This window comes from Xenopus laevis, chromosome 7S (genome assembly GCF_017654675.1).
Source record: "Xenopus laevis strain J_2021 chromosome 7S, Xenopus_laevis_v10.1, whole genome shotgun sequence".
NCBI lineage: Eukaryota > Metazoa > Chordata > Amphibia > Anura > Pipidae > Xenopus > Xenopus laevis.
The window spans coordinates 23,049,908-23,065,191 of record NC_054384.1 but is presented as its reverse complement, the minus strand read 5'-3'; the positions used below and the strand labels follow the sequence as shown (position 1 = coordinate 23,065,191).

Below are 15,284 nucleotides of genomic sequence, written 5' to 3'. Positions count from 1 at the left end.
CTTTACCTTTTAAATGTGTAGCCAGTGCATAGAAATGGACATATGGTCCCCCATTCTGGTGCACAAACAAGATTCTGAGATGATGCAAGGCTTGTCTTAATAACAGTGTCCACAAAATGGCTGCTGCCTGATTGCTATCATTTTGAATTCCCAGACTGAAGGAAACAAGATTCAAATAATTTATACAGTGTAATTAAAGTTTATTTTGCTTGACTAATGTGATAAAATAGGATTTTGAATAATTTTTTTGGGTGACAGGTCCCCTTTAATACACTGGGCATTGCAGAGTAAAAAGAGCCAATGTTGGAGGCTGACGATCCCTTCAAGATGTCAAGATATTTTTGTGAAGCTGATTTAAATGAACAAAACCCAAGTGACTGAACAACCAGTGGACACAGTAATACCAGACATATTGACATAGAAGAACTTGGACGGTGATGTGTCTGGTAATAAAGCCTTTGAGACATTGGCTGGTTGGGTTTGCAGTGTTCCAGCACATTCTTATATCTCTACATCTTGTAAAGTAACTTTGTGGCGAATCTGTGAGGTCATCATCATCATCAACAACAAAAAATTGCCTCTTTTCACTAATCACCAGTGAAAAAGAATCGTGTCCTCTAGCAAGTAAAGCTACATGTAATATAATGCCACGTGGAACATGTCAGTACAGGTATGGGACCTGTTATCCAGAATGCTCGGGACCTGGGGTTTTCCGGATAACGGATCTTTCCATAATTTGGATCTCTATACCTTAAGTCTACTAGAAAATCATATAAACATTAAATAAACCCAATAGGCTGGTTTTGCTTCCAATAAGGATTTATTATATATTAGTTTGGATCAAGTACACGGTACTGTTTTATTACTACATAGAAAAAAGTAATAATTTTTAAAAATTTGGATTATATTTATTATAATGGAGTCTATGGGAGACGGCCTTTCCGTAATTCGGAGCTTTATGGATAATGGGTTTCCGGATAACAGATCCCATACCCGTACTATGTAAATCAAGCTTAATAATAATGAATAGTGATGGGCGAATCTAACCGAATTTGTGAAGTCTGTGGGTGACAATTTTGTTTTGACGTGCAAAAATTTTTTTCACCCACTGGAGTCTATGGGCGTCTTTTTCGCTCATCACTAACCATGACACAATTAAAAGAATTGGGAAAATCGAAAATCTTTTGCAGAGTCTGTTGCAGGTCTGAGTAGTATTGGCCCCATTGGAATCTATCCAGGCAGCTTTTGCAATGCCGCCCCCCATGCTTACCTTTAAGCCAGAGAGGGTTCAGGCAGGTGTCAGTGTGAGAATAATGTTGGTAGGTAGGGGGTTTGGGGTTTTCTATTAGGGCAGGGTCACATGCAAAGTTTATTAATGCGTAACTGTCACTGTTGTCATTTGGCTTATTTAAATGGGCCAATTTATCAGTATTGAACCATCACATTTGTGTTTAGAAAAGCAATAAAAATTAGGGATGCACCGAATCCACTATTTTGGATTCAGCCGAACCCCCAAATCCTTCACAAAGGATTCGGCCAAATACCAAACCGAATCCAAATTTGCATATGCAAATTAGGGGTGGGAAGGGGAAAACATTTTTTACTTTTTGTAAAAAAAAAATACTTGTGTGATTTCCCTCCCAACCCTAATTTGCATATGCAAATTTGGATTTGGTTCGGCCGAGCAGAAAAAAAAAAAATCCAGAAAAAGGCTGAATCCCGGATTCGGTGCATCCCTAATAAAAATAAAAATAGAGCTGCAGCTCCGAAAAATGTTTATTGACGGCTTGGGTTAGTGACCCAAATCATTTGTAACTCTTGGTAAGTGCTCAGTAACTATTTTTCCTAAGCAGTAAAAAAATAAAAAATAAAATGGAAGCATTGATGAATGTGTCCCTGTTTTGCACTGAACAGGGATCTTACAACACATTTCTTATACCAATATCTTAAGTGTAACCTGGAATCCTGAGCTCTTTAGAAAAATAACATACGAGAGGGACACAAAAACTCATTTTACAAATCATTTAATTAAACGTCCTTCAGATTGTAGGATGGTGAAAGCTGTGCACATACATAGTGGGGAAAAAAGCAGTTTGTTCACATTTTATCACACATAAAATAGCTTATTAACCTGCAGATAAGATTAAAAGAACATAAAAGAAACATGTGAAGCCTTTGTCCCGATACTATAAAAGCGACCTCAGGAACCAACCAAATCAGTCACTGGGCTTGTTCATTGTCTTTAGAGTTAGCATAAACTGGAAAGCCATAGGGTGAAAGTCACTGATTTAGCAGATTCATTTATAAGATTAAAAAGAAATAAAAGCCCTAAGGGTTAGTCCACATGAGCAGATTCAATGAGACTAGTCGCCCCATCGACAAACCGCCTCTTCTTCGGGGCAACAATTTCCCCAAACTGCGTTCCCCCTGCCGGTTAAAATTAAAATAGCCTGCGGCAATGCACATGCGGCGCTTCATTTTCCGGTCGCCTCAGAAGGAAACTTAGAAAAACGAAGCGCTCGCGTGCATTGCCGCAGGCGATTTTCATTTTAGCCGGCAGAGGGAAAGCAGTTCGCCCCATAGAAGAGGTTATTTTTCGCTGGGACGACTAATGTCCCCGAATCTGCTTGTGTGGACTGACCCTAAAACACAAAAGTAGTGAAAACCTTTTAGGGCAGAAACAAATGGTCAGATTCAGGGAGATTATTCGCCCGGCAACAAATCTTCTATTCTTCGAGGCCACTAATCTCCCCGAACTGCCTTCCCGCCGGCTAGAATGTAAATCTCTGTTGGGATGGCACTCAGAGCGCTTCGTTTTCTGAAGTCGCCCAAAGTTTCCTTGTGAGGAAACTTCAGGTGACTTCGGAAAACAAATCGCTCCGACTGCCTTCTCACCGGCGATATACATTCTAATCAGCGGGAAGGCAGGGACGCAGTTCGGGGAGATAAGTCGACCCGAAGAAGAGATTTGTTGCCAGGTGACTAATCTACCCAAATCTGCCTGTGTGCCCTGACCATTAGGTGAGATTCATATTCCGAAGTTACCGAAGTTTCCTTGTGAGGCAACTTCGGACGACTTCGGAAAACAAATCGTTCCGAGTGCCATTGCGCCGGCTATTTACATTTTAGCCGGTGGGAAAGCAGTTCGGCAGTTAGTCTCCCCGAAGAAGAGGAGATTTGTCGCCGGGGCGCTAATCTCCCTGAATCTGACCGTGTGTCTCTGCTCTAACAGAATACGAAAAAGCACACCGGCACACAGGATTTGAAGCTGCAGGGTAAGCCCTTGCAATTTTTTAATGCAATTGCAAGGGCTTGCCCTGCAGCTTCAAATCCTGTGTGCCGGTGTGCTTTTTCGTATCCATTTGAGAGGTTTGCCGATTCCTTTATCACCGGGCACCAGGTACCACTATATTGGACGTCTGTCGTGGGTGTGCGATTTCCTCTACAGCTACCTGATCTGCTCTAACAGAAGTCATACATTCCATACTGCAATTCCTGCTATTCAGGCATTTGAAAAAAATAAAATAAAAAAACAACCCCTGATCTCCCTGGTTCTATTTCATTGGTACTAGGCTCTGAAATGTAATATTATTGATCAGTAAGCTCTAAAATATTGAAATAACTGGAAAATGGCAGTGGTTTAATCACACCACGTGGTTCACTCTAAATGACCAGAGGAGCACACAGGTTTGGATCGCTCCTGTAAACGTATCCACGGCTTCCAAGGATTCACACTTGAAGCAGTCAGCGAGGACAGCGCACCAACGTTTGCAGAAAGAAATATCAGCACTAAATCAATGACCTAAACTCCAGTAAAGAAGATGTTTTGCAAATATAAAAGTAACAGAGGAAGAGTAAAAGCATTTTCTGTGCCATGGCTTTCTATTGTTCTTTAGGGAAGACTGTGATTATGCACTGCGAACTCAAAAATAAATAATTGGTATTTCTGCTAAGTAGAACTATGTTATTGGTCCTCTTAAAGGAGCACAAAACAAGGATGACAGGGGGGGTGCCAAGTTATTAACCATCCCTAGTGATTTTATGTGCTAACGGCTCCCATATACAGGCCGAGTGGACAGACAGTATACAAGGGATCACATACAGTAAGCTCCCTTTTTATTGTTTCATGCAAGGAGCACAATTAAGCTGGCCATAGACGCAAAGATCTGATCGTACGAATCGAGGATTCTTACGATATTCGGACCGTGTGTGGAGAGTCCCGACATTTTTCGTCCAGCGGAGATCGGTCGTTTGGTCGATCGGACAGGTTAGAAAATTTCTGTCGGCTGCCGATAATATCTCTGCGTGTATTGGCGATCGTACGATTTTCAGTGGGAGACTGTCACTAGCTTTGGTTGGACATAGATATCGTACAATTGCTGTCAGGGGCAGAACATTGCTGATCTGTTCTTTTACTAATCTGACTGGTAAGACTTTGATCTGAATGGTTAGTTGCGAGTCGGGAGATGGGAAAGTCCGATCATACGATGATTCGTACGATCGGATCTTTGCATCTACAGTATGGCCAGCTTAAGGGTTGCAGATCCTCTTCACTGGTGTAATCGAATTCTCCATGAACTGTCCAAAATTTCAAACCTGTCTAATTCCCAATACAACCGATATCCGTAGTATATGGATATCAGTTATAATAGAAAGGCCCTCATACCTGTACAAAGCTTTCACATGGTATTTTTGGTATTAATTCCAAGTACCTCCATATTCTTCCTCTTTCCAAGCATCTCTTACACAGTCCTGGACCAGCGCAGACGAAGTACAGACATTCTCCAACAACTATGGGACCGATCAGGTAATGTTATTAAACACTAAATGCAAAAAATGAAAACTATAAAGATCACACATCTAAAATTCAAATGGTATGTTTCAATTTAAATTATGTTAAACTTTAAATACCCCTAAATCAACTTTATATAAAATCACACACACTCCTAAAAAGTATTCTACAAACAAATACTTCTGTTTTACAAAAAAAGGTCATTTTTGATTTCAACAGACTCGGCCAGACAAATGCCACGAATGAGCGGACGCTGAAATGGGTGCCGGGAAAGATTCACTCTGGTCTAGTGGCAGAATATATTACACGTTACGTAGTTGTCTGCCGTTTATTAACGCTGTGAACGTGAGCAATACGATTCTAGTTCAAGTGCAAAGCCTGTCTCATGAATTCATAGGTTGTAAAGGCCACGGCCTGAGAAGGAATGCATCGGATGTAATTCAGGGATAAGCCACGGTACAGCCCTCTTCTTATTCCGTGCTGCATGCAGACATACTTCAGGGTCTGGAACATGGTCCTTAGAATGGAGATGAAGACAATATTGAAATGAAAACAATATTGTATAACAAAGATAGTTTTTAGCAGCTGTATGTTGTATCCTGTATCTATGTCTGGAGCAGTATTTCAATCAACAGACATGAAAGGTATGGACTAAAAAAAGGCCAGTCCAATAGGTCTTACAATAGCACACTCCACAATTTTACACTACCAGACTACACTTAGAAAAAATGGATGCATGGACCCATTTTAGTCCTTTTAATGAAGGAGGGATTGGCTCATTTTTATTATGCTTCCATATAGCTTGTGTCACTGCAACTTTTTTATAGTGGTAAGGGTGAAGACACACAGAGGGGCCGATTCATCAATAGTCGAATATCGAGGGTTAATTAACCCTCGATATTCGACTGGGAACTAAAATCGTTCGACTTCGAATATCGAAGTCGAACGATTTTGCGCAAATCCTGCGATCGATCGATCGATTTTTCGTTCGATCGAACGATTAAATCCTTCGAATCGAACGATTCGAAGGATTTTAATACAACGATCGAAGGAAAATCCTTCGATCAAAAAATCACAGGCAAGCCTATGGGGACCTTCCCCATAGGCTAACATTGACTTCGGTAGGTTTTATCTACCGAAGTAGGTGGTCGAAGTATTTTTTAAAGAGACAGTACTTCGATTATCGAATGGTCGAATAGTCGAACGATTTTTACTTCGAATCGTTCGAATTCGAACGAATTTAACCAATTTGATGGTCGAAGTACCCAAAAAATACTTCGAAATTCGAAGTTTTTTACATTCGAATTCTTCACTCGAATTTTGTAAATCTGCCCCAGAATGTAAATGATCAGCTCTGAGGCAGCTCTGGGGGGGGGGGGGGGTTTCGCCTAATGGTTTTAGGGCAGGGGCACACGGCAGATTCGGGGAGATTTAGTTGCCTGGCGACTAATTGCCTCTTCTTCAGAGCGACAATCTCCCTGAACTGCCTTCCACCAGCTATAATGAGAAATGCCAGCGCAATGGCACTCGCGGTGCTTCGATTTCTGAAGTCGTCCGAACTTGCCTCACAAGGAAACTTCGGATGACTTTGGAAATCGAAGTGGCACGAGTGCATTGCTACAGGCGATTTTTCATTTTAGGCGGAAGGCAGTTCAGGGAGATTGTCGCCCCGAAGAAGAGGCGATTAGTCGCCAGGCGACTAAATCTCCCCGAATCTGCCATGTGCACCTGCCCTTAAATTGATAAATTTGTTATCTTTGTCTGAGAAATGTATCAACTAATTGTATCAACTAAAATAGTGATGTGTGGGTCGGACTTTTTGTAGCCATTGCTGTACATTTGATGCTGCCTCTACCAGTAAAATAACTCAGAAGTGCTATTTCTTTTTACTGGATATTACAGGGCTAACATACAGAGGATGTTTTACTGGCTCCAGATTTCATTGGAAAAATAGCGATGATAAAATATGAGCTCTAGGCCCTCACTTAAAATGTGCAGTGTGTGTGTGTTTAGGCTAATAATGAATGGCTATAGGTTATACAGATGGCTCATAGGTGGGGAGCAACGTGCATAGATTCCTAGGGTTATATCATGTCTTCATTTCCAGGGAATCTACAAAGCAATAAACACCCTAAGTTCCATAGGCATAATGTGTTATTAGGCATGTCTCTAAAAGATGATGATGGCCTATGATTAAGTATCTGACTGATATAAAACACATAAGGCTGTGCCCTTGTGCACGGAAATAAACTACTGAATGATTTGACAAGCCTGCCTAGAACACTGGTCTCTGGTAGTACCTGCCTTTTTGCTTCTGCCTTTTTGCTTTATACGGTGGTCCCCTCCCCAAGCTGAGGGTTCAGGGCAGTGCACCTGGACCTCCCTTCACAACTATCTTGCGAAAGATTCGACCAAATACTGAACTGAATCCGAACCCTAATTTGCATATGCTAATTAGGGGTGGGAAGGGGAAAACATTTTTTACTTCCTTGTTTTGTGACAAAAAGTCATGCAATATCCCTCCCCGCCCCTTATTTGCATATGCAAATTCAGATTCGGTTCGGCCGGGCAGAAGGATTGGCCGAATCCGAATCCTGGATTCGGTGCATCCCTAATTTATTCATAAGAGCAGAAGCGGCCATGCTACTCTGTCAAATGAAATGAAATGAAAGATCATGCATGTACTCTGAGTGAACACTCCTAAATGACCAGTTTTTTTTCCCGAACATGGCATAACATTACCCATCTATGACTGTTAGTAACAAAAGCTATAACTGCTCATTAAATGTCCCCTTGCTTATTTCATATTGAACGTGTTGTTTGATGGGGATAGAGGAGTTTTCCTTATCTGGGGATGGTGCGTATTTAGAAATTACTGGTAATATCTGGGTCTTGGCTTTACCACTATGTGCAAATATAAAGGATTTTATCCAGCTAATGAGAAGCAGCACAAGCAAATATAGTTATACAGAAGGTCTCAAACTGAATTCTCATTGAAATATTATATAGCACATACCCATATACGATGCCACCTACCTATGAAGGATTGCGATAAAGTGAAAGCACTGTGTGCACGAGCAGAGACCCAGATTTTCTTTTTAAAAGCACTGTCTGCATATTATGAATTACTTAAGTTCTTCTTCATAGACCCAAACATTTATCATCATCATCATCATCATTTATTTATATAGCGCTTTATGCCTGCATACACACCAACATCCACTTTTCTATTCACAAAAATATACAAATCATACCGGCACTTTTCTGAATCTGGTAATATCGCTGATAACTGCATACGTCGTCGAGTCACATCCAAAGGGTACCTGAGATCACAAATGATTTACAAGTAAATTAATATTATTCTTTATTAAAATACTGTTGATGTATTTTGCAAATCTTTACAGACATTATAAATCATTCACTCTGTAGTTTAGACACGTGGAAGCACAGTATAGCTAGTCCAACTGTCCCACAGGTGCTCCGTCCTTACACCATTAAGACCAATGTATATATTCAAAACAGTGGACAAAAGGGCAATATGCAGGATAACTGCCAGTGTGCAATTTTATTGCCATCAACATGACATGTTTCGGGCATCACAGGCCCTTTTTCAAGTGAAAAAAGGGCCTGTGATGCCCGAAACATGTCGTGTAGACGCAATAAAATTGTCCTTTGTCCTCCGTTTTGAATATATACATTATAAATCATTCGTATCAGTCCCTGCCCAAGTGAAACTTCCAATGGAATGTACTGATTGCATTCATGCACACTATCAGGGCCAGTAAAAATTCAGTGGGCCCAGGGCATTATAGGCCCCGCCATTCTTGCATGATTCATTCTCTTGAACAAGTTTCTTACTTGAGCTTTATTGAGAAGGTATATAAATCTGCACTCTTTGCATCACTTGATACGATGGGACTGAATGGGGGGGGACAAGGGACTGAAAATACAGATGAGTTTTTCTTTAGCTCTGGCTTTTTACCCTACCTTAGCTTGTCGTGAACATCTTTAAATTCCATGATGAAAAATATACCCTATTCATATACAGGGGTTTCCTTTACATATTTAAAAATGCAAAAAAACTGAAATAAAATATATGTCAGGAACTGATGCTGCAGCTACCACTAGTTACAATGTCACTTATATGTACCTGCAGTGAATGGAAAACATAATTTCTGAGAATAATATGCTAATCATTACATACAGTACCAAAATGACATTAAAGGGGTGGTTCACCTTTAAGTTAGCTTTCAACATGTTATAGAATGGCTAATTCTAAGCAACTATTTTTAATAGTTTTTGAATTATTTGCCTTCTTCTGACTCTTTCCAGCTTTCAAATGGGGGTCACTGACCTCATCTAAAATGAATACTCTGAAAGGCTACAAGTGTACAGTTACTGCTACTTCATGTTACTCGTCTTTCTATTCAGGGCTGCTCTAATTCACATTCTAGTCTCATTCATATAAGTGCATGGTTGCTAGGGTAATTTGGATCCTAGCAACCAGATTGCTGAAACTGCAAACTGGAGAACCACTGAATAAAAAGCTAAATAACGCAAAAACCACAAATAATAAAACAACTAATTGTAAATGGTCTCTGAATATCACTTTCTGCATCATATTAAAAGTTAATTTAAAGGTGTATAAACCCGATAATGACAGAAATTACACAGATGATACAAAACACTTACGAGATGCTCTGTGCAATAGCACCTGCAATGCCGCCACAGAGTAAACTGGCATGTGTCTTCAGAATCATGACATCTGGGTTATCAGACGATGGCTTCCCAAGCAGTTCAGGAGCATGTTTCAGCCCAGCTGTCTTCAAAGTCTCAAAGGTGAAAAAAGAAAATCCTACAAAAGAAAGCAGAAAATTACATACTCGGGCATAATCTATTTAATGAGAAAATCTTCTCTCCTAGTCTCCAGATTTCCCAATAGACTTGTAATCAGTTTTTGTGAAAAAAAGGGCAATGGAATCTTTTAAATATGTCCTGGCCCATTGTTTTAAATAGAAAAAAAAGCATCGCAGGTTCTGCTTATTCTTCACACATACACAACAACTAGTTGGTTTCAGATAGATCACCAGAAATAACTTTTTCCAATGACTTTCTATTTTCTAGGTGCCACCGTTTTTCAAATATTGAAGTGTAAAGTGTAATTTTTCACTTTCTGAAGCAGCTCTAGGAGGGGGGGTCGCCGACCCTGTAAACTGTTTTAAAGAGATACATTTAGTTGATACATTGCTTATCCTTGTCCCTGCTGAGCAGAATCTCTGGGTTTCATTACAGGCAGCTGTTTGAATTGATACAATAATTGCTAATACTCCAGAGATGCTGCTGAGAAATGTATCAGCTAAGGGGCACATTTACTAATGGTCGAATATCGAGGGTTAATTAACCTTCGATATTCGACCCTCGACCTTCGATTCGAACAATTCAAAGGATTTTAATCCATCGATCCAACGATTTTCCTTCGATCAGAAATTGGCTAGAAAGCCTATGGGGACCTTCCCCATAGGCTAACATTGATGTTCGGTAGGTTTTAGGTGGCGAAGTAGGGGGTCAAAGTTTTTTTTAAAGAGACAGTACTTTGACTATCGAATGGTCGAATAGTCTACTGATTTTAAGTTTGAATCGTTCGATTCGAAGTCAAAGTCGAAGGTAGAAGTAGCCAATTCGATCGTCGAAGTAGCCAAAAAAATACTTCGAAATTCCTTCACTCGAGTTAAGTAAATGTGCCCCTAAATGTTGCAAAATTGTAACAGTTTAGAGTCTGCACCTGAATTACTGAGCTGCCAGACTCAAACACCAGAGACAGGGCCATTCAACTTTAAACTTAGATTTTGGAAAAACAGTAAAAAAATAACAGAACGTAATTGAAAAAAGTCTTTATTTCTGGGGAACAATCTAAAAACAACTGAACTGAAAAAAGTGTTTGGAAGGTGAACCACCCCTTTAGTCTGCTATGAAATTATCTGGTTTCCTTGATATTAATGGATATTATTACATTCTAAAGATAAACGTGGGCACACTTGCATTCTGCAATGAAATTTGTATACCTGCATAGGGGGCCATTCCTATAATGGTGGGCAGAAGTCCTCTGTAGTATCCAGGGAAACCTCCTTCCTTTATTTAAAAAGAAAATTAAAAAGATGAATGGTTTCAGAGTGAGATCTAAAAACTGTCTTAATCAATTTTACTTGAAAATGCTACATATTACTAGAAACCACCTATGCTGGCAAATATCTAAAAGAAAATGAATTCTATACCTAGAATACTTCATTTACCATGTTCCCTTACTCAGCCCTCCTCATTGTTATTAAAACTGGCAGGCCTGTATTACTGTATGTAGTGTATAAACCATTCCACCATGGCCAATTTAGAAGCCACAGCTGCAAGGTTTAGTGCATTAAATATTATTGGTTGAAGACAATATTCTGAAAACACGTGAAGAACTTCCAGAGGTGAAGCAAAATGGTTTGGAACACAATAAGCAAAGGTGTTACTTGAAGGTGGCTGAATCAGGAGAAGGAAACTAAAACACACAGGAAAATATAAGGGGGGCAGAGGTTGGAGTAGATCCACTTTAAAACCAATACCTTTAAATATATTGTTTTGAAGGCATGGATAATTCCATTGTATCGGTGTTCTCCTTTAACTTGAAATGCAAGCCGAGCTCTGATCATGTCCAAAGGATACGTGAAAATAACAGCAGTTATACCTGTCAATTGATTAGGAGATTTCTAGATTAGAATAGAAATGTGCTTACACATATAGGCACTCAAACATTTTGTTGTGGCCTTTAGAATGACATTTTACACAATTACAGGTATGGGACCCGTTATCCCGAATGCTCGGGACCTGGGGTTTTCTGGATAACGGATCTTTCCGTAATTTGGGTCTTCATGCCTTAAGTCTACTAGAAATTCATTTAAACATTAAATAAACCCAATAGGCTGGTTTTGCTTCCAATAAAGATTAATTATACCTTAGTTGGGATCAAGTACAAGCTACTGTTATTATTACAGAGAAAAAGGAAATCATTTTTAAAAAAATTGGATTATTTGGATAAAATGGAGTCTATGGGAGACAGCCATTCCGTAATTCAGAGCTTTCTGGATATCGGGTTTCCGGATAAGGGATCCTATACCTGTATTAGCATTCTTATGAAATGGGGTGGTTGGGATGCAGGTACTACCAGCCTGCAAAACACTAATCAGCAATAATCATTGGGGCTAATTTATGAATGTGGATAATAAACTGCAACCATGTAGCTAACAATAGCAACCAATCATAACCCTTGTGTACTGGGAGCTTTAAAATAAATAAATAAATAAGACAATTGCTGATAATGTATTCTGTGCTGCTTTTCTTCCATCAGTCAGGTGGTTTATTGACCATAAATATAAATATAGAAATCAGGCCATGCATCTAATAAGATCTTTTTTATTTCTGTCTTATAGAAATATGTGTTGTATGCTTAGCCTATATAATTCTAATTAATCTAATGGAAAGTCTCCCGTTAGTAGCCCCCCGGCAAAGCCCCATGTTATGTTAGAGTTGGGTCTCATCTGACTCTAGGGATGCACCAAATCCACTATTTTGGATTCGCCCAAATCCTTGGCGAAAGATTCGGCAGAATGCCAAACCGAATCCTAATTTGCATATGCAAATTAGGGATGGGAAGGGGAAAAATGTTTACGTGATTTCCCTCCTGCCCCTAATTTGCATATGCAAATTAGCATTTGGTTTGGCTGAATCTGAAACCTGCTGAAAAAGGCCGAATCCTGGCCGAATCCCGAACCGATTCCTGGATTTGGTGCATTCCTATCTGACTCAAACTCCTGCATGTTAAAAGAAAGCTTGCAGAGCAGTGTATAGCTTCTGATTATGGTACCACATTTCTAACTGATTTTTATTTTATCTTCCTGTGATTAGATGAAGCCAAAGGATGATTCCACAACACAAAAAAATCCCCTTTTCTTAAACTTAAAGGAACAGTAACAGCAAAAAGTGAAAGTGTTTTAAAGCAATGAAAATAGAATGTACTGTTGTCCTGCACTGGTAAACTGGTGTGTGTCTGTGATCAGAAATTGTTAAATAGTTTATATAAACATGTTGCTGTGTAGCCATAGGGGCAGCCATTCAAAGCTGAAAAAGAAGAAAAGGCACAGGTTACTTAGCAGATAACAGATAAACTCTGTAGTATACAATGGGAGTCTTCACAACTTATCTGTTATCTACTGTGTATCCTGTGCTTGAATGGCTTCCCCCATGGCTACACAGCAGCTTGTTTATATAAACTATAGTAGTACTTATCTGTTATCTACTGTGTATCCTGTGCTTGAATGGCTGCCCTTATGACTACACATAGTTTGTTTATATAAACTATAGTAACGTTTCTGAAGCAAACACACCCGTTTTCACCAGTGCAGGTCAACACTACATTATATTGACATTCCTTAAAGAAACAATTCAATATGTGAATTTTTTGGTGAAGCGAAACTGGAGAAATTCACCCATCACAACTCTACACAGTCGCTGACTGCTCTGCAGGGAAACAAACAAAGCTGCTTGAGTTCTGCATGGCTGGGAAGTAAGGCGGGGGCTCCCCCTGCTGTTCATAAGTATGATTGTTTCCCTGCACATCTGACAATTCCTATCCACCGCAGCAAATGAAGGGAGAATTTCACTGCATACAGTCAGGTTTCTTATAAAAACGGTCTACTTTTTTTAAAAAGTATATTTGAGATAGGTTTCTTTTTCATTAAAAAAAGTAAAAATTGGATTTTGTTTTTTTGCCTTTACATGCCCTTTAAAGCAGCAATAATGGAGAATTGCTGAAGTAGATTTCAATATCCCTTATAAATTATACATATGCAAGACTGGACAAACTCTCCGGGGTCCAGTTTAGGGCATCAGCCATAACCCAAAAGGTGAAAAGACATTTAAATTTAGGTTACAAATTTAAAATCAGATGTTCACAGAAGAGATAACATTTTCCCAATCCTTCAACTATGTTAAAGTGAACAACAGCATTCAGCCAAATATTTTAGACATTTGGTACATCACTAAACACATGCTCATGTGAAAGCATGAAAAAGATCCAAGGAACTGAAGAGATTTCAAGGATAAGCAAGCATCATAGAGGGCATTTGTCATGCTTTGCGCTGGGTTACTGGTGATGAAGGTGTTTTTTTTTATATAGTAAAGTAAAAAGATCTACTATACCAGCCATGGATCCAGCCATTAATCTGGGTATATGTTCAGAATTTTTTATCTTTTTTCTTATTATCTACAATAAAAAAAAAAAAAGAATATTACATGAAACAATCAAGCCACAAGAGAGATATGCACATTTTTTTCACTCACTCCTCTCTTAGGGGCATATTTATCAAAGAGTGAAGTTAGAGATCACCACTGTGAAAAATTTTTTTTTTTGACGCCCATAGACTTTATCAGTCCACTAGAGTGAAATTCTGCCACTCTCCATTCTATGGGATTTTTAAAAGTGTATTTATTAATGGGTGAAAGAGAAAGTTCATCCTTTGATAAATACTCCTTTCAAAATCCCATAGAAATGAATGGAGAGTGGAGGAATTTCACTCTAGTGGACTGATAAAGTCTATGGGCGTCAAAAAAAAAAAAAATTCACACGCAGCGCCATAAAAGTCTATGGGCGTCATTTCTGCGGCGAAAAAGTTCGCCCATCCCTAGTGGCGATCTCTAACTTCACTCTATGATAAATATACCCCTTAGGGTGAGGAACACAGGGCAGTTTTAGACATTTGAGGTACAGATATTAAACGGTTATAGGTTTTTATTTTTGTGAAAAACCTGCGAATGAGGGGGAAAAAAATACACAAATTCTTTTCAAATGTCATTCTCCGGGAAGCCAGAATTGAATGCCGATAAAGTGAGATCAAGAAATGACTTGTTTTCTCCAGTCGTATACCCCAAACACAGGCTAGTAAGTTTACTAAACCAAAGTCCATCTTTTGACAGAGACCGTTAAGCTACTTAAAAGGTTATCCTAGTAAATCTACATTCAGTTACATGATAGAAAACAGAATACCTACAAAAACATCCAATTGCTTTGTATTTAAGTATATTTAAGATTAAAGATTCGGTTTACTTCGCAAGCTGGCCATAGAGTCACAGTCATCTGGCAGAGTTGCCAAAAGGGTATGTTTGGGCCCAATTTCGCCACCTAAGTTTTGGGCCTACATAGACCGATCCAACGAGGCCTGCATCAAGGCACTGATGCACCCGGCCTCGTCTGATGAGATTTTCAAATCTACCAGATTTATATCTGCCCATCAGTGGGGTCCCATACACAAGCAATTTAAATCTGCCCATGTATGCTAACCTAAAAGCTGGACAAACACACAAAGATCTACACAATGACTGTCCAAGAAGTACAGACTGTCCAGCTTGATATTGAGGCAGCATGGAGACAATTTTTTTTTTTTTTGATGTATTAGATCTG

At 39.3% G+C, this 15,284-nt stretch overlaps 1 protein-coding gene across 4 annotated transcripts in view; it reads right to left on the bottom strand.

The window, feature by feature from the left end:
- Positions 1-5,090: 5,090 nt before the first annotated feature.
- slc25a16.S (solute carrier family 25 member 16 S homeolog) overlaps positions 5,091-15,284 on the bottom strand; it is a 19,679-nt gene continuing 9,485 nt past the window's right edge. For all 4 annotated transcript variants that reach the window (XM_018227482.2, XM_018227483.2, XM_018227484.2 and 1 more), the window contains exons 5-10: positions 14,027-14,090; positions 11,395-11,516; positions 10,855-10,921; positions 9,485-9,647; positions 8,047-8,115; positions 5,091-5,309 (exon numbers count right to left, since the gene is read on the bottom strand). In XM_018227482.2, coding sequence (XP_018082971.1) covers positions 5,153-5,309; positions 8,047-8,115; positions 9,485-9,647; positions 10,855-10,921; positions 11,395-11,516; positions 14,027-14,090 — 642 coding nt within the window. In that variant the 3' untranslated portion in view covers positions 5,091-5,152. The remainder of the gene's footprint in view (positions 5,310-8,046; positions 8,116-9,484; positions 9,648-10,854; positions 10,922-11,394; positions 11,517-14,026; positions 14,091-15,284) is intronic.